The sequence below is a fragment of the Meriones unguiculatus genome, chromosome 7 (genome assembly GCF_030254825.1).
Source record: "Meriones unguiculatus strain TT.TT164.6M chromosome 7, Bangor_MerUng_6.1, whole genome shotgun sequence".
Lineage (NCBI taxonomy): Eukaryota > Metazoa > Chordata > Mammalia > Rodentia > Muridae > Meriones > Meriones unguiculatus.
The window spans coordinates 83174840-83194948 of NC_083355.1; the positions used below are offsets into that span (position 1 = coordinate 83174840).

Here is a 20109-nt window from a genome sequence, read left to right on the forward strand (position 1 = left end):
ATGCTCACACAGCCTCAGGCAGAGTGATTCAGAAATCACTCCAAGTGTTAGCATAGCATTTCGTACTCTCTATGGTAATTTTCTGTTATTACCCTGAGTTGGGGCCGGCCAAGGGGGTAGCTGAGAGAGTTAGCACACTAACCCAGCACAGGCAGAGCTCTGGGCTTGACCTCCCATTTTAAAGAGCCCTACAATCGCACACCTTCTGTCACCACTCTCTACACACAACATAACAACCTCGCCCACAGCAAGCACACGGGGTCACACGGAGAAGTCATGGGGGGGCAGAGCAATTCTTTTAAAAGAAAACAGGAGTTCAGTACTCTCGACTGCCACACCAGTTTTTCTGGTGTCCTCCCCCCACCCGGCCAAGCACGGGCACAGCCACGTGGTTACTCACTGGAGTTGAGGAGGATCATGGCCTTCACACAGAGATACTCTTTGTGCTGGAGTTTTAACTCACGGAACCTTGACGTCGTCGCCAGGAGCATGTCGAAGATCTCCAGAATGCCTTCCACGCACTTGCCCTCATCCCTGCAAGAGTTCATTTGGGAAGTGAAGGAACACACAGCGTTAGGCGGGCATCAAAGAGCCATCATCTCGGGTGTCGTCTTGTGCGCCCTCTGACTATACTGAGGAATTAGGGAGACCACGCTTAGCAGCCGGAAGCCACTGACACTGTGTCCATACAACGGCAACAAGGTATGACTTGGTGGAACTCCTGCCTAGCTTTCGTAAGGCTGTGGTTTAAATCCTTATCACTGGAGGGGAGGGGATTAAGGGGGGGGCATTTCCTAGAAAGTCTTAAACAGTGTTTGAGGCAAAAGTGAGGATGGGGGCTGCCTGTTTCTTTCTACTTGTTATGTAAGAGCCTCTCAAAGAAATTAGCACTCCTGTGGCTTATACACAAACCACTGCAGTCAGCCAGCCCTGCTGGAAATGACTCAGTATTAAAGAGGGAGATCCCACACACCCAGCAGGAAATGCTGCTGAGGGAGACTGTCAGAACCAAATATTTCAAGAAAGACAAGCTTTCATATATCATCGTCATACATGGGGCCGAATTTAGAAACTGGTCTAGGAACCAAGAGACATTTAGATGGCATTTAAAGAAGGCAGATGCAACACACAAAGAAGTGACACTCGAAGGTGGGTTCGTTAGGGAAAGAAGACAGACATGGGGGCAAGCTGCTGACGTGGGGTTTTTGTTTGTTTCGTTTTTGTCTTGTTGTTGTTGTTTGTTTTGTTGAGGCAAGGTCTGGCTGTGTAGCTGGTCTCCCTACCTCCACCTCTGAAATGCTGAAATTACAGACGCGTGCCCGAACACCCAGCCCGAAGAAGGTTTTTAAACAAAGGTTTCAGACAAGCCTTTTAAGCATGCCTGACGGGAGTGAACTGTTTCACCTGCCTTTGGAATGAATGTATACGTGAACCGGAGAGCACCGATTTCTAGTCACACTCTGGCTCACTGCTCTCAAAAACCGTTCTCTTCAGCTGCAGAGTCCCCGGAGATCCTTGACTAGCAGTTAGATGGTTTTGCCACAAATTCTCCCAGCTCCTGAAAGCCGGCAGCAGGCACCGAAGGGCGCCGTGGCAGCGATGAGTGCAGGCAGGGCCTGCTTTTAATCTCTCAGGAGACTGAGGAGGAGGGCTGAAGTCAAACAACAGCAACAACAAACAACAAAACAACAACAAACTGCTCACTGTCTCCTGTCACCTCTAGCGACTGTGATATTCCAGAGACTGTGAGTCACACGGGGCGACACCACCAGAAACCACCAGTCTTGCCTACAGGGACTTAGGTGTGACAGCAACTCATCAGGACCCTGCATTCCACAGCACTGAGAGCCCGCACGGGCTCACCCACACAAGCGTGCAAACACTCACTTTGGCCGATCAATACACCCCATCTTCACACCTCCCTTATAACCTCCTGCTCAGCTCTGAGTTCCTGTAAGGGTGGCGGAAGCCTGGAACACAGCAAGCGGAGAGGAGACGCCTGGGCACTGAAGGCTCCTCAGGACGAAGCCTCACAGCACTCCGCCCATTGAAGGATCATTACCTACAACTGTGAGCGCTGAGCTCCGAGATGCTTGACACCAGGAGAAGCTGGTCTTAGAACATCACCAAAGAGGAAACACATAGACACTGACCCTTACACCGATGTTTTCATTTTGTTCTGCTTATTTGCTTTTTTTTTTTTTTTTGAGACAGAGTCCAACTGTGTAGCCCAGGCTAGCTTCAAATGTGTGACCCTGTTGTCTCCACCTTCCCAGGACTAGTATAGGTGTAGGCCACCATGCACAACTGTGCATTGATGGTTTAATAGTTTGACTCTTGATTCTTCTGCAAAAGTCAAATTCAAGTGCACAGTTGTGTAACACACACACACACACACACACACTTCCCAAAGGGATAAATCAACTCAGTCAAAATCAATCTTATTATCTAGAAGTTTCCACCCATGCCAAAAAAAAAAAAAGCCTCTAAATATAGGGACTAATATCCCCCCATTTCCTTATTGAAAACAGTTTACTACAATAAAATTAACATTCCAAAACTGAGTTGTTTAGGTGTTGGGGCATCTAAAGCCCTGACAGACACTGTAACTTCAAGCTGCCCACACGTGCTCCTCACAGAAAAAGTCCAGGCTAAACTAAAGGACCAGGCCTAACTATTTCCTTCCAGCAGGTGGGGACAGGCAACCAGTTCATCTCTCACGCAGGCTTCAGGTGTTTTCAATGACATCACAGACTACAGAAACCAGATACTTTTTTTTTTTTTTTTTTTAGAGAATATAGAAGCCACTCAAGGACAGAAAGTCAGAAAGTGCAACTCCTAGCTCCCAACCTCATAAACTCCTAAGTGCACCTCATAACCTCCTGCTTTGAGATGCAGAAAAAAGGGGAGGGGATGGGGACATTCACAAGCTGACAGCGTCCACGACATTCAGTAGGGACGCAAACTGAGTTACAAGTAAAGGAGTCAGGACAGGATTGAGAGATTGGCGTTAAAGACAGAGACGCTGGAATGTTAGAAAGCGCTGGTCAAATCAGCCTATTTATAGAAGTGTGCTTTGAACCAGTGCCAAGTAAAGTTAGTAAAAACACCCTATCCGGTTTGCTACAACAACAAAATATGCTCAGTGGGTTACCACCTGCATCTACAGCTGCTGGCTGCACACCAGTTCATCTCTGTAGGCATGGCAGCTGGACCCGGTTTGTGTAAAGGGGCTCAAGTTATGGCTTAGCACAGGGGGGAGCTTCGTAAGCGTTTAACCAGAATGAAAATGCTCGGCTAAAAGGGTAAGGCAAGGTTTAGGGCCTTCAAGAGAATACAGCACAACAATACTGAATGCGAGTGCGGCCCATGAGGGCGTTCAAAATCGCAGGGTCCCAAGAGCCCCGTCGGTGTTCCCAGTGGGGTCCTGGCCAGGCTCCAAATGTCCTCCACAGTCCAAGACCGTTTCCTGTTGACACTGACACAAAAAGTCTCAGCATGCATTTTTTTAATTTAAATTACATTTTGTGTGTGTGTGTGTGTATGTTTTGTGCATGCCTGGATATTGTTGCAGAGTCAGTCCTCTCCTTTTATCATGTGAGTCTCAGGGATCAGGCTCAGGTCACCGGTCTTGATGAAAAGCTCTGCTACCCACTGAGCCATCCTGCCAGCTACGTATGCATTTTGGGGGCAAACAGAAGCTCAGGTTCTAAAACAGATCTTCGCATGAATCCACGTTTCTAGTGGACGCCAGATTGTTACAAATAAGCCCAAATCACCGGGTTTCCTCTCATTCTCAGCACATTCAGGGTTTTTGTTTTGTTTTGTTTTCTGTAGAGATCTCAGCAAGAGTGAATGGCATGGGTAGGGGTCTGAACCCAGTGTCTGCTCAGCAAGCATGGAGGCTCTCAGTTTTGTACCCAGCACCAAGAGTAAACAAACAACAACAACAAAAAAAAAAACAAATAAGTATTTATAGACTAAGATGAATCTCCTAAAATAATTTTTTTAAAAAAACTTTCTTTTCTTTTCTTTGAGACAGGGTTAGTCTACGTAGCCCACGCTAGCCCTGAATTTGATTCCCTTGCTTCAGCACGAGTACACAGGTTACAGACACACGTGGCCAGAGCTGGGTTTTGTTTATCAGCTATCTAAGGGGTAGGCGTGATATTTATGAGGCTTGGGTTTCCTTACAGTAACACATTCAGTCCTCTAAGGATTAAAGAACCTGGGTGGAGAAAGGGGAGGGCTAAATTTACCCTGGTACATGTTCCCCACTGAGACTCGGTTACTGAAACGCCCCATTTGGCATCCCGAGAAACTGAAACAAAAAGCAACATAATTTTAACCCCAATGTGCCCCAGTGGGTGGAACAGCTAAGGTAGCAGGATTACACGTATATGTTTGTGCATGTGTGTTTGTGAAGCAGAATGAATGAACGGGGCATGGCCTGCCTGGGTATTTGGCCTTTGACAACCCTGAAGTGACACCTAGAAGCCTGTTTCTGAAGCGGGTAGGTCCTAGGGCTGTGTGCTACGACAAAAAGGGTAAATTATGAAACCAATTTGCCCTTTGCCTCCTCGTTTCCCTTCCCATCCTCTTTCCCACGGGGGTAATGCGCCGTGCGTATGGGCTTTGGGACAGATCCCCGCGTCTAGCTCTGTCACTTACTACCAGCAGCTGTCAGTCAGTGGCTTCGCTTCCCATTTCCTAAAGTAAAGAGCTGGGACGATCAACGGTGTTTATTCCAGAAGGGCTTTCGGGAAGATTCAATAAGGCGACACTCAGCAAGCGCTTAAGGTGGTACCCGGCACATACCAGCTACTAAGTTGGCCATCTGAATGGTCCCTGAGGGGCCTGGTACCTGCCCCACTGCTCTGGCCCTCCAGAGCCTCCCTCTCTTCTCCACCACCTGGGCTTGCTCGTGCTCAAGCCACATCCCAGGCTTCAGCTCTTCCCACGGGATCTGCTCTCCACCACAAGACCTCCGTTACTCAGAACAGTGCTCTCTGGCAATGCCATCCATGACAACGGGCAGAATGGATACCTTGGGGCGGCACTCTTCGTCTGCGCAACGTGCCAGTGAGGGTCCTCTGATGACCTACAGTGGCAACAGGGTTACGATGCGAGAGTTGGCGCGTGCACTTCCGGTCCGCGGCACCAGGCAGCCTCCTGCTCGGCGCTGGCTAGCACTTTCTCCCTGGAGGTTTCTCAGGCCGCTCAGAGGAGCACCAAGAGGTTGCCGTCTTTCCTACCACAGAGCTCGACGGCTGTTGGCTATCCCAGCTTATCTCCAGAAGCAGGGCAACTGAAACCAAGTTTAGTACCCGCTCTGTGCCATCTTTAAAAGAAAACTGAGTGCAATCAGCTTGGGGACATCGGCACTGGTCGCGTCCCGGTGTCCATTGGCTTTCGTTTGGCCTTAATAAAAAAGCACTCCCACCACATGTTTGGGTGGAAAAAAACGCTAGTAGAGACAAGTGATACTATTAGCATTAAAGGTCTAGCGCGTGAAAATAAATTTGGAAGGGTCAAAGGCATTTTCATCACCTATCCAGGGATGTGACTGGTCACTCAGCAGCAGGGTGACTTAAGAATATAATGTGAGAATAGAATTTTTAATGCAAAAAGAAAAAAGAAAAAATCTCTGTTGACTGTGCACTCGGTGGCCGATAATCACAGGATTCAGTGCCCTGCCACAGCCCAGGCTAATGGCGGTTGATTAAAATGGATCATGGAAGATGAATCCCATGCCCATGCCCTCTTCTTCTTGGGCTCTTGACCCCATGGAGGAGTGGTAGATGGTGTTATCATCCTCCAACTGCCCTCTCAGGTGGGAGAATTTAATTGCAACACCTAGGATTCTGTTCCCACTCACTTAGTTTAGTCACACAGATCCGAGATGAAATACAACATTGTTTTGTTTTGTTTTGTTTTGTTCCCTCACCTGTCCAGAACGAGGTCTGGAGCAAAGATGAGCTTGCCGGGGTGGTCGATGGAGCGCCACATCAACCCCACCATCAGCACCTCCATCCAGCAGCTTTCCAAGAGCCGGACTTGGTCCAGCAGGCTGAGCTCCACAAAGCCTGGGGAAACAAGAATCCATTAAACACACCTCCCTCCCCCTCGGCAACCCATTTCTGTAAGTGCTAGGGAAACCCAGACTACGTGGGGAAGGGATCAATCAGTGTTCCAAAGAGCTGATTAAATGTTAATTAAAAAGGACCTGGGCTGTGTGGTTTGCAGTTTCCGGCCTCTGACTCCTTCAGAAAACAAGCAAACTCTGTTTAGTATTTCTAAAGAGCCATCGGCTCCCCACACAGATGCTAGGAAGGACCCAAAAGGCAGAGCTGAGTCTGGTTAGCTGTAGCTGTGCTGTCCTGATAATTCCTGTGCCCTGCTGAGGAAGCCAAAGCTCACCTGTCAACGAGAAGGGCTGCCTGTCTACCCCAGTCTATGGTCTGGAGGGTGGATGGGTCGGGTAGCTAGCGTCTAGATGGCTTGGGGGCGGAAGGTAAGCAAAGAGTGGTGCCAACCCCTGCAGAAAGCCAAGGCTTCAACTGAAATAGTTTTTCTGACTGTGTGACGTTTCCCATGCAAAGTTTAGGACGGTTCTGGGTAGAAGGGCCGTCTCTAGGTGAGTCTATCTAAAGAGAAGAGATAACAGCCAAAGCAGTTGATACTCTGATGGTATGAAGTAGCCACAGAACTGGAAAGAAACACAAAATCTCTAGGGGAGTGAATCCCTTTAGTACAAAGCGGGGGGCACGGGAACTTCTTCCATAACCCACAATAAGAAGAGGGGGCTTCGAAGCATAAACAGAGCAGTCAAAGGCATGGCCTTGGGGCGAAATGGATTCTGGTTTTGAGTATCAGCTCAGTCCCTTCCTAACTAGTAACTGTGTGTACAGTTGTGCATATGTGTGGGCCTTGAGCATGCTAGCATGCTACCCCTAAACTACATCCCTAGCTGCCCTCGTGTCAAATCAGTTGTTCTTGTGGGAAAAAAAAAATGGAAGGGGTCTTCCCTCCTTCTGAGAATTCACTACAGTTAAGATCACATATAAATATTTTACCAGTGTTACTACAGCGTAAAGCCACGCATGAATGTAAAGATGGACAAACCCAAAGCTGGGGAGATGGCCCAGTCAGTAAAGCGCTTGCAGGAAATGATGAGGACCTGAGCTGGATCCTCAGTACCCATGCAGCATGCACCCATAATGCCAACATGAGAGAGAAAAAGACAGAAAGATCTCTTGGGCTTACTGGCCAGCCAGTCTAGCCAATCAGTGAACTCCAAGTTCAGTGAGAACGTTTGTACTAAAAGATAAGATGGCAAGCAATTCACAAAGGTACCAGTGTCCACCCCTGGCCTCTAGACACACACATGGATGCATATACACACATATACACACCACACAGAGACGAACAAGTCCTTTCCAGAGCCACATGCTCATGCTCAGTTCAGGTTCCTGATACATGTTCACTTTGCTATCTCGCTCACAGTCATATGTAAGACACCTGCAAATCTTTCAAAACACTAGGCTTGAAGAAAGACTAATGGTGGGGGGGGCAGCCAAAAAAAAAAAAAAAAGGCCAAAAAGCTTTCCATAGTAAGTGATCTCATCTCCATTCTTCCTGCAAGATCCTGAAAGCGGTGTTTGGAAAACACTTGGAATAAAAAGTAGAGGAAAGTGCACTCGTGTTTTTCTTCTCTGGGAGACAGCAGACAAAATGAAATAACTTTGGCAAAGGTGGAGGCACTAGACAAAACAACGCTGGAAGCCAGGAGATCTCCAGAATGCTCAGAAAAAAATGGAGCCCAGCCAGCAATGGCTGGGAGACAGCCTTACACCTGGGGCCATGGCTCCCATAGCGTTCATCCGTCTACTCAACGATGCCAAACCTTTACAATTTGCCTGGTACAACTACTGCCCCTGCTGCCTCCAGGCCACGGGAACCTTGGCCTTGTTTAGAATTCAGAGAGAGGGAGACTTTGTTTCTTGGGTGGTGGTAAAAAGAAGTGGATGGCCCACCTTGTGAGACCCTCACAACAGGGCAAAATGGAGGGTTGTGCTACATGACGTCTCGGTGAAGGCGCTCTGCATGCAAGCATGGCGATGACAGATTGATCCCTGGAACCAATGGTGCAAGGAAAGAACTAACTTCTGACCTCTACACACACACATACACACACACACCACTAATGATAATGATACAATAATAGTAAACAAATGTTCATAATAATAATTTAAAAACAAGTGCATTTAGTACTCTTAACCTCATAATCCCAGCACTCAGGGAGGCAGGGGCAGGTGCATCTCTGTGAGTTCGAGGCCAGCCTGGTCTATAAAGCAATTCCAGGACAGCCATGGCTACACAGAGAGACCCTGTCTCAAAAAACAAACAAACAAAAATTTAACCTCAACATCATAACTCAGCCTAGCCTACCTTAAACATGCTTAGAACTTTATGCCTGCCTACAGTTTAGTAAAACCATTTAGTACAAGGGCTGTTTTATAATAACGCATCAAATAGCTCTAGTGGTCTCTTGAGTCTCGTACTGAAGGAAAAAACCAGAATGAGTTAAAGAATATTACTTTCAAGCATCACATCCATAGGGAAGAACCGTGAGCTAACCCATAACTTGGGGACTAGGTGGGACCTGGAGCAACAACCACTCTATAGACTGAAAAAGTGCATATTCTACATGGCCACACTTGGATGGCATGAGGAGCTACTGACCCACTGATTCACAATCCTTCAACTGCTGATTTACCCTACTCGTATATAGTACTGACTCTTTCTCTAGAGGAGTGATATTTCATCTGACAAAGCTTTCACCTTCACACTGGGGGACTGGTCCTATCCTGGCCCTATCTGACCATGCCCTTCCTCACAAGCGGAGATGTCAACGGCCAAGAAACTGGTCAATATGAAATCCTTATCTCTACCTTCTTAACCAAGCCCCACACCCCTAGACCGGCCCAAGTGTCCCTAAGTCCAGTTCCAAACCTGGGTGTGTCCCTTCTTAGATTTTATCCCAAACTACACCTGGGCATCAGAGGTAAGCAATGGGTACTGTCTGCAGGAGAGGTGGCTATAACCAGTGTTGGAAGGTGTCAAAGATGGATCTCGGACAAAAACAGAGTCAGGTAAAGAGAAAGGTGATATATGTCACTTCCTGAACTACTCTGGCTGATATAAAACTTGAGAGTCTGGGAATTCTAAACAGAATCTAACCTCCCAAGACACGTTACGTATGTCAAGGTAGGAAGAAAAAACAACAACAACAAAAAATACCATCGTTGTAAGTTACAAATTTTGCTCAGAGGTTAAGAGCATGGATTGCTCTCGCAGAGGACCCAAGTTTTATTCTCAGCACCTAGGCTGAGTTTGAACTCCTAGCATCCGCACTGGACAGTTCACTCTTGCCTGTTACCCCAGCTTCAGGGGACCTAACACCTCTGGCTTCCTTGGTCACCGGGCGGTTGTGCTCATAGCCGTAAAATTAAATTTCTAATTTAAAAACAAAAATCGTATAAGAAAAGTGCCAAACAAACTATTACATACGCAGATGAAGATCACCGCCCCCAAAATGTGACAGACGGGCCTTTGTTACAGATGAACAGAACGAGGGGAGAGTCCTACCGGGAATTTTCTTGGCCCAGCCAATCATGTACACGAGCTCCTTGTCAGCCAGCTTGGTGAGGGACATCATCATGGAGGCCTCGGTGAAGGGCATGCTGGGACGGCTCACGAGCACGTTGGGCGGCTCCGCCTCCAGCAGGGTGAGCACCAGCTGCTCTGGGCTTAGGGCGCTCAGCAGCAGCTCCTTCACCCGGGGTACGTGCCCGCTGTTTCTCTTGGCTTTGCTCAGGCACTGCGCCTGCTCACTGGAGCTCCTCTGTCTTCGTACTATGCGGTACCCACACCTTTCTCTCCTGGATCCTAAGGAGGAGAGCAGAGGATGTCAGTCCGGTGGTTTCTCCGCCCAGGATCCCCACTCACTGAACGACCAAGGCTAAAGTGGTAAGGCCTGAGGCTGTAGGTAAGCAGGTTAAGTGTCCGACTGGCACGTGCTAAGGCCCTGAGTTCGACCCCCAGCCCCAGCACTAAGAGGCAGCTGTGTTGAGAGCGTTGATATCATTCCATTCTGTATTTTGGAGTCTGTGAGCCACAGGCAAAGATAACTACGGTCTGGGTATGTTAACAACACGACGTGTTTGGGAACTTCTGCTCTGTTTCAAGGTTATCACTGGCCACTGAATCTGTTTCTCTCCCAAAGTATGCTGATAGACCCCAGGTTCAAAGATAGGGAGCTAGAAATTCTTCCTCAAGCAGAAAATGAGGAAAAGTCAGGACTTTAACACTGAAATTTCCAGTTAGCAAAAATAATTTGTGCTAACAACATTTTAAAAACACTTACACACATGTATGCATTTTTTTTCTTTTCACATACTTATACAAACAAATATATTTCAAATAAATTAACTGACAAAGCCTGGAAAATACAAAAGGAGGTTAATTTTTGTCATAGATTCTTTCAGTATTTTTCTTTTGTGCTTTCTAAATATTTTATAAACAAAAATCAGAATCATAGCACATTACCCTGTTTTATAAACTTCTCTTTATCTTATAGAAAACGTCACTTGGGCTGGGGACATGGCACTGTGGATAACATCAGCAGCCATACAAGCTTGGATGCCCTGAGTTCAACACTCGGAACTGAAGTAGAAGAAGCCTTCTAGGCCGGACAGGGTGGCGATGCCTTTGATCCCAGCACTCAGGAGGCAGAGGTGCATGGATCTCTGTGAGTTCGAGGCCAGCCTGGTCTACAGAGTGAGTTCCAGAACAGCCGGGGGCTACACAGCGAGACCCTGTGTTGGTAAACAATAACAACAGCAATAAGCTTCCACTGTGTATGCAGCACACCTCTGTAACCCCTCCTCTCCTACAGCAAGGTAGAGGGCGGAAACAGGAGAGCTGCCCAGACTCCCTTAGGCCAGCCAGCCCAGCGAATGCAGCGCTGAGAAAACAAGAGAGCCGGTGCCTCAATGAGGTAACAAGAGAAATCTCCCAAAAGTTGTCTGATCTCCTTGGATGAGCTATAACACACACACACACACACACACACACACACACACACACGTACACACAATAATAAACAAAGTCCACAGTCTGTAAAGCATTCCATTCTATTAATATAATATTTATTTTTGAAATCCAGCCCTGTTCTGGGCATGGTGGAAGAGGCCTGGAACCTGAACTTAGAGGATTACCTCAAATTCCAGGTCAACCGGAGACACACAGTAAGTTCCAGGCTGAACTAACTCGAGAGTGCAGGAAATCATACCTCAAAAAACAAAATTCTAAAAAGTCCCATGTTGGTGTAAGCCCATGACATTATAATTTCTTTACTAACTGTCACAATGAAAATTGTCTCATAGATCTATTAGTTCTTTATAATAAATTCAAAGGAGCCAACTTGCTGAAACAAGGCACACACACATTTAAATTTTATACCTACTAATAGATTGCATGCGGGACGTGGCTCGTTTGCACGGTGTGGTTACACGCAGAGTCTGGGGTCCTCAGGCTTAGTGGCTGGTGATTTTACCAGCTGAGCCAGCTGACCACCCCAAATATATTTCCCTTTGTTAATAAAGTGCTATAGACACTTTAAATCAAGTATAGCCCCACGAGTAAAATGAAATGAAATAGATTATCTTTTAAAAGTACTTTTCTGTCTCTTGTATGGTGTACGAGGATAAGGAGTTTAAGAAGAGGTGTCAGGGCTGAGGGCTAGAGTACTGACCTAGCATGCATGAAGCCCTGGGTTTGATTCCCAGCACTACAGGTTGTTCTTGACTGCATAGCAAGTTCGAGGCTACCTTGGGCTAAATGAGACCCTATCTCAAAAAAATAAATAAATAAAAATGAGGGCTAGGAGACAGCTCGGTGAGCAAAGTGCTTGCTGTGTGAGGATAAAGAAGTGGGCTTGACCCCAGCACCAACATGAAAAGGCTGGCTATGTCAGGATATCCCTGAAACCCCACCACTAGGAAGGCTGAGACATGAGGGTCCCCAGGGCTACCTAGGCCAGTCAGTCTAGACAAATAGGTATCCGTGAGAAACTGTCTCAGAAAGTAAGCTGGAACCAGGCATGGTGGCACACACCTTTTATCCCTGCACTGGGGATAAAAGGTGTGTGCCACCATGAGGCAGAAGCAAGTGGATCTCTGTGAACTGGAGGCCAGCCTGGTCTACAAAGTGAGTCTGGGACAGCCAAGGCTACACAGAGAAACCCTGTCTCAAAAAAAAAAAAAAAAAAAAAAAAAAAAAAAAGCTGGAAAGCAACTGAAAGAGCTGAAGGCCGACCTCTGGCCACTAGACATATACACACATGTATGCACATCCACATTGCACGTGTGTGTACATGCAAACATGTATGTACGCACAAAATTTAAAAATTAGGAAGAAAAGCTAGGGAATGACGGTCACCCCAAACAAAGTCTGGTCCAAAGCTGATTTGTAATGGCTGTTTTATACCGCCTACTGTCACTGGCCCGGCCACCTTCAGGGGTAAAGAGATGGCACCTAATGTGCTGAGCAACTGTCCTGGTACAGCGATACAAACCAAATGTACGGCCATTCAGCTTTGCTCCTGGATATTTATACACCACAGTGTGACTCTATAATGAAGCTATTACCCCTTCCTCCCAACCAAACCTCCACCCCCGAAGAAGTCAGCCTAGGTGGGCGTCCTTTCACCCTTTTAAAAACATCTGAGTGCTTCAGCCTAAAGGGAAGGATCAGAAAAACAGGAAAAAAAATAACTCAAGAGATATGACTCATAGACATCGGAAGTAGAGGAAGACAAGGAACAGGACAGGAGCCTTCCACAGACAGCCTCGGAAAGAGTCTACCTAGCAGGCTATTGAAGCAGATGCTGATAGCCAAACTTTGGGCAGAGTGCAGGGAACCTTGTGGAAGACAGAGGAGATAGAAAGACCTGGAGGGGACAGGAGCCCCACAAGGAAACTAACAGAGCCAAAAAAGCAGAGCCCTCAGGGCCTGCAGAGACTGATAAATCAACCAAGGACCATAAATGGAAAGGACCTAGATCCTCTGCTCAGATATAGCCCACAGGCAGCTTAGTCTCCATGTGGGTACCCTAGTAAGGGGAACAGGGACCGTCACTGGCATGAACTCGGTTGCCTGCTCTTTGATCACCTCCTCATCATGAGGTGGCCTTACTAGGCCACAGAGAAAGAGGATCCAGACAGTCCTGAAGAGACCTGATAGGCTAGGGTCAGGTAGTAGGGGAGGAGGACCTCCCCTATCAGTGGACTAGGGGAGAGGTGTGGGGGAGGAGAAAGAGGGAAGAAAAGTAGGATGGGGGTGGGGAGATGAAGGAGGGATGCAAAGTGAATAAATTATAATAAATAATAATAATAAGGGAAAAAAGGAGGTAACTGGGCTGCAAAGTCTGTGACTTCTTCAGCAGATTAATCTCGTGATGGACTCATAATGCGATGGCTACTGGGAGGTAGAGAAAGTGAGGTCTTGTCATAGGAGTTATTTGTGCTTATTTGTGCTTTCCGATTAGTGCAGGGCAGAACGCTCATCTGCTTAACACCTCTTAAGCACAAGCTCTTGGATTCCCAGAGGTTAGAGAGCCTCAGCCAGTTTTGTCTTGTTTTGTTTCGGGGTCTCACTCTGTCATCCAGGCTGGACTCAGATCCACGGCAATCCTCACCATGCCTGGCCTAGGTGAACAATTCTTTACTTCTCTGTACCGAGCCTGGGGAAACCCCCCGTACCAAAGTCATGATCCATAGGCACCATCCATGAGGAGAGCTAAGGGGGGGTACCAGACACAGTGCCAGGATCCCCACTTGTCTGCTTGCCGCTCCCCTCGAAACCCAAACAAGCCGATAGCTCAGTTTCAGAGATAAGAAACCCAAGGGCTAGAGGGCCGAAGCTGAAAGAGCAGTCCGCAGAAAGCGAGGAGGCAAAGATGGAAAGCTCCGCAGATGCCAGCTCTGCCGACCAGGAATGCTGCCTTGAAGCTGCCTTTACGGCCGGTCAACACAAACGATATGGGAATGTGTTCCAACGGCTAAGCTGGAAACGGTTCCCTAAATACACACTCGTCTTAAAATTCCGATTAGCCTAAAGCAGAAAACATGTATTTGCAGTATCTTATCAAAGGGCCAAGGCCTTCTCTCTAAGCATCTCTAGCAACTGCTCCAGTCTCTTTTCTGCGCAGATCTGTAATATGCTATCTCGGGAGTCCCAGGGTCAGTGGCTAAAACAGATCAACAGGGACTGGAGAGGCTGCTCAGCAGCTAAAAGCACCTGCTGGTCTCACAGAGGACCCAGGTTCAGTTTCCAGTGTTCACCTTGGGAGGCTCACAACCATCTCTAACTGCAGGGGATCACGCACACATACTCAAGCCACATTTATACACATAAAACAAAAATAAATAATTCTTTAGCCTCCCCTTCCAAACAAAACGAAACAGAGGAAACAACCTAGACACTTCCAGGGCAATCTGAATTCTGAATCTTCTCAAGTTTAGGGATTTAACCCCCAAATCTCACTCATTCCTAACTCCATAACTAAACCTTTCAACCAGGAAGGCTTTCCTGGAAACAGCTGTCTTCTCCTACTCATATTTCATGTTTACATAAATCTTAATTATACAACGTAACCGTGATTAAAAACAGGTTTGGGGAGAAGCCCCACTAGTTTCTAACACGGGGATAACTGAAGCGGTTGGGACAGAAGTCTTCAAGTCTTCAAGTCTCCGAGAGACTAACCAATACACGCTGCACACTGGCCGGGGGGTGGGGGGTGGGGGTGGGTCATGGACACTGGAACACGTTAGTCAGCTTTCTGCTACCATAGCAAAGACCCAAGATGTAAGCAGCTTTGTATAAAGAAAAAGTCCTCTGTGTTGGCAGTTTCAGGCAGATGTGAGTATCTGACATAGCAGGAGGGAGCCAGTAGTCTTGGGGGTTGGGGAGGAACACCTGCTCACCTCATGGCAGACACAAGGCGAGGAGAAAAATAGGGTCCCCAAATCCCTTTGAGGGGCACACCTTCGGTGCCTGAAAGACGGAGCCTTCAGCTTCTCAAAGGCTCCACCACATCCTAATCGAGGCGCCCGGGGATCAAGTCTTTATTGAGCACACAAACCTTTGGAGAGTGTATAACAAGCAGGATGTCTCACACAGGAAGTGGAGAGAATCATTGACTCTAGCAAGCCAGAGGGATTAAGAGAAGTCCTGCTGACCTTCCAAATTTGGTGGGCATTCTAGTCCACGGCACCCAGAAAAAGAAAAGGAGTTAAAGTTAGAGAATATTCAGAGGACAGAGGCGGTGGGGCTGGAGGGACGGCGCCACGTTTCAGAGCACTTGCTGCCCTTCCAGAGGGCCGGAGTTCGGTTCCCAGCAGCCACCTCACGTTGCTCGTAACTGCCTGTACCTCCAACTCTGATGGCCTCCTCAGGCCCCTACACACACATAGCCAAACACAGATATACTTTTGTAAAAAAAATATTTTTAAGCAGAGCTACTAAGAGATGATCAGGGACGGGGGGGGTGGGGAGGAGGGGGAAGGACATTATTTTTAAATTTTTTCAAACAGAAGTTACAAGTAGTTACTGGCAAAACAGTGGCTATCTGAAAAATAAATGCAGGCAAAGACAATGTGAATATACATAATTAAGAAAGTGTGTACAGATGAGTGACTCAAAGGCCGGCCAGGAGAGATGGCGAGATGGCTAGAGAGATGGCTCAGCGGCAGAAAGCATGTACCGCTCTTGCAAAGGAGCCAAGTTTGGTTCCCAGCACCACACAACATGGCCCACAACCCCCTGTAACTCCAGTTCCAGGAGACCCAAAACCTCTAAGTTTTGCTGGCACTGCAGCTTACATTCACCTACCCACACACATATAGATAATTTTTACAAGAATTTAAGAAGGAAAAAGCTAAAAGAAGATGGATACATAAAATACATTATGTATGTATGTAAACTTTTATCTCTAAGTTGACTGTAAGTCATGTGTGTGCATAAGTACAAGTAAACACAGTCGTAGATAAAGATCTGTGTCCTGTGTACTTTTCATAGTTCTATCACGTTTCTGACGTATTTGTAAATATATATATATGAGTGAGAAGCAAATATACTTATATATAACATAAATATTTATACTATAAATAAGATCTATAATATATTCATGTTTCCCCCCTACTTCTAGAAAGCTGGTGGAGAGATAGAAATGCACCTTCCCCATCGTCACCTGAACAATCCACAAGACAGTCTGCTTTCTTGCCACAAGCCTTAACCGAGTCTATTTACGCCAGGATGCCACCGTTGGTGGGCAGGTGGGCCTCCAGCCGTCTGCGCTTTTCAGTGCCTCAAGTCCCCCGGCCTCTTCCTTGCCCCGCCACTGAGCTGTGCAAGACTCCAGTACGCTGACATCTTCGCCCTGTGCCTGTCACTGTCCCCCAACTTTGCCTGCGATCCCAAGGAATAACCGGTCCCTCCCTCGGATGGACACAGGTACTCAAAGATACGTCCCATGCCCTAAGTCTCCTCTCTGCCGGGCCTCGTCTCCAGCTCCTCGGCTTTCGTGGCTTTCACGGGCACCTGATACAGGAAAAAGGAAGCCAAGACTCACCGCACTTCACCATTCCGACTTCGTAACACTTGCGAAGCCGGCAGGCCTGGCAGCTTTTCCGCCGGTTCTTGTCGATGGTGCACTGATTCGTGGCGGGACAGATATAATCGTTATGTCCTACGGCAGGAGAAAGGGTGACTGGTGAAACCTTTCGGTAGACGACACTGGTAACACCAAGCAGCTGAGAGACGGGGGACAGATACAAAGTCCAGCCCAGTGAAGAGGATATCTGGGTACAAAGACCGGGGGCTTCGTGCTAGGCACCCTCCCACTGAGCTGCATGCCCAGCCTCGGTGCCTTTACTCTTTTTTAAAGGTTTACTTAATTTTTTACATTTATTTATTTAAAGAGAGAAAGGATGTAGGTCAAAGGTCTTACAAGTCAGTTCTCCTTCCATTGTGTGGGTCCTGGGGGATCCAAGTCACGCCTTCAAACTTGGCAGCAAGTGTCTTTAACAGACTGAGCCATGCCACAAGTCCCAAAATTATTTTTATTGTTTTGTACTTGTGTATGTCTGTGATGCCCGGATTGTCAGTATCAGCAACAAGTGAAACTCATAAATGAACAAATAATTAAAATTAAAAAAAAAAGCGAGTAGCCAAAGGATGCATTGAAAAAGGGGCAAATTATAGGAAAATAGAATTCTAAAGCTGATGACGTAACTCAGCTGGAAGAGAGCCTATCTGGCACACATGAGACCTCGGGTTCAGTCCCCAGCACTGCATAAAACTGGGCATGGTGACACACGTCTGTGTCCAGCACTTCAGAGATAAAGACAGGAAGATCAAGTTTCAGGTTATCCTCAGCTACATACTGAGTTAGTGGCCAGCCTGGGCTAAGTTAGACTGTCCCAGAAAGGAAAGAGAGAGAGAAAGACAGAGACAGAGAGACAGAGGAGGAGGAAAGGGTGGAGAGAGAAAAAAAATGTAATTCTATTAATAGAAAAAAAAAGTGCAAATGACAGTGTGAAGGGACAGTGTGCATTTCTGGTCAAACCACAGCGAGGACAGTAAAAGCTAAGAGCATCCTGGTTCTGGAGCCAGGGGAAGAGGGGTGGGGGTGGGGTAGACTGTGACTGTAGAGCCCGTTCAGAGTGGGGCTGGGAGACTGCCCCGAACTCTGACTATACAAGGATTTCCTTTCCCCTTCTTTATTTAAGTCACAGAATTCTGCATATATACTAGCACATGCTGGAAAGATATTTTAAAAACTTAGTCCATATGTGTAACATACATATATATCATTTATCTTTAAAGAGTGTGTGAAGGGGGCTGGAGAGATGGCACAGTGATTGTGCTCTTCCAGAGGACCTGAGTTCAATCCCCAGCGTGGCCGCTCACAACTGTCTGTGACTCCAGTTTCAGGGGATCTGACACCCTCACGCCAATGCATACAAAATAAATTTAATTTCATTTTTTTTTAAATATATGCGTGAAGTACAATGTTTTATAAGCTTTTCTTGGAGTTTTTTTCTTGAATTACACTCAAACTATAATTCTGTTTGTTTGTTTTTCAAGACAGGGTTTCTCTGTAGCCCTGGCTGTCCTAGAACTAGCTCTATAGACCAGGATGGCCTCAAACTCACAGAAATACACCTGTTCCTGCCTCCTGAATGCTGGGATTAAAGGTGTGTGCCATCACCATCGCCCTATGGTTAATTTTTTCTTACGAAGGATAACTTTTCTCAGCTGGAGAAACAGCTCAACAGTTAAAAGCACTGACTGCTCTTCCAGAGAACCCAGGTTCAATTCCCAGCACTTACGTGGAGGCTTACAGCCTTCTGTACCTCTGGTTCCAGGTGATCCAATAACCTCTTCTGGCCTCTGAGGGAATTAGGTAAAAACATACATGCAAACAAAACACTCATGGACATACAATAAACACTTTTTTAAAAAAAATCCTTTTTTAAGAGATAGTTTCTTTTTCTTCTTCTTGGGGCACTGAAGTGGCAGGGGAGCTTTTGGGGGGCTGGGGTAATGGCTCAGTGAGTGAAATATTTTCTGCACAAACAAGAGGACCCAAGATGTGATTCCCAAGTAAAATCCAACTGCAGTGGCAGCATGTACCTGTAACACCCATAGCAAGGTCAAACACAAACGGTAAAAGCTAGGAGTACCTTAGCTCTTGATTTTATTCGCTGGATTCCACACACACGCTAGCACACGGCAAAAAGATAATTTAAAAACTAACTCCAGCTCTGTAATACACACACATACAGCATTTAGCTTTAAAAAGTATGTTGGGGGCAGGGTTGAGAGAGGTAGATATCTAAATGCTGGCGAACTAGTCTCACTACTCAGTGCAAAGAAACTGTCTCAAAAATTAAGGTGGACAACAATGGATGACCCAATGTTGACCTCCGACCTCCACACAAGTGCACATATACCACACACACACACACACACACACACACACACACATGACAGCATCTCTAATACAGCCTCATACAGGCATACATACAGAGAGAGAAATGGGAACAGATGAATGTATGTCTGTGCACGCACACACATGGATCTATACATTAATCTATTCTCTAACTCCGTCCCCTGAGAGGACCTGGTACAAGGACCTTCCAAGAGCAAAGAGAAAGGAGCACTCAGATCTTTTAGTACTGTCGTTTTCCAGTAAGGGGAAGCAGGGTTCCATGAAAAAAAAAAAAAAAGAAGAAGAAGAAGAAGAAGGAAAAAAAAACCCAGCTTATTTTAGAACTAGGGCAGGTAACATGCACAAGTTGCCTGAAACACTTTGTGCCAGAAAGGAGAAAAGTAATGCCCAAAGAAATTACAAGAACATCCTGAAAAGACAGGAGTCAGCTTAAAGACTCCTACTGGCCAGGTCTGAGATAATATGAGCCTCAAAAAAAAAAAAAAATAATAATAATAATGATAGCAGCCCAATACAGAAAATAAGAACCATAAGTCGTACTGACAGAAATTAATTCATTGGCTTAGTGAAGAATACAGTATTTACTTAACTCAAAAGGTTTCCAACCCCCCCCAAAAAAAAAAATCCAGTATTTACTTAACTCAAAAGGTTTCCAACCCCCCCCCAAAAAAAAATCATCACAAAGGGAAAAAAAAGAGTAATTTTGCAGAACAGATGCCTGGCAGCCTTAATCAAATAATCAAAATGAGCCCACTAGTAACAGAACAAATTGAAATCTCATACCACATGACATGAAAGGTGCTATTGAGAAAACAGCGGCATGTCTGGGCTGTCCCTGCTCACGAGCAAGCAGAGTCTAAAGACAGAAGATGAGACAAAGCCAAACTGAGGGACAGTATGCAAGATGGTGGCTTCAGTCTTCCAAAGTATCGTGCTGATGGAAACAATGCGAGCTCTGAAGGACAGACACTAAAGGCATCACACCTAAACACACAGTCAGTTCCTGATCTTGACCCTTGTGCTAGGCA

General features: G+C 46.6%; 1 protein-coding gene across 2 annotated transcripts in view; it reads right to left on the minus strand.

Moving 5' to 3' along the window:
• The window catches only part of Esr2 (estrogen receptor 2), a 51103-nt gene that overhangs the window by 15883 nt on the left and 15111 nt on the right, over positions 1–20109 (minus strand). Inside the window, exons 4-8 of one of the 2 annotated variants that reach the window (XM_021635561.2) lie at positions 16697–16813; positions 9652–9951; positions 5948–6086; positions 5048–5101; positions 401–534 (exon numbers count right to left, since the gene is read on the minus strand). In XM_021635561.2, the coding sequence (XP_021491236.1) occupies positions 401–534; positions 5048–5101; positions 5948–6086; positions 9652–9951; positions 16697–16813 (744 nt within the window). The remainder of the gene's footprint in view (positions 1–400; positions 535–5047; positions 5102–5947; positions 6087–9651; positions 9952–16696; positions 16814–20109) is intronic. The other variant, XM_021635562.2, reaches the window with a different exon arrangement.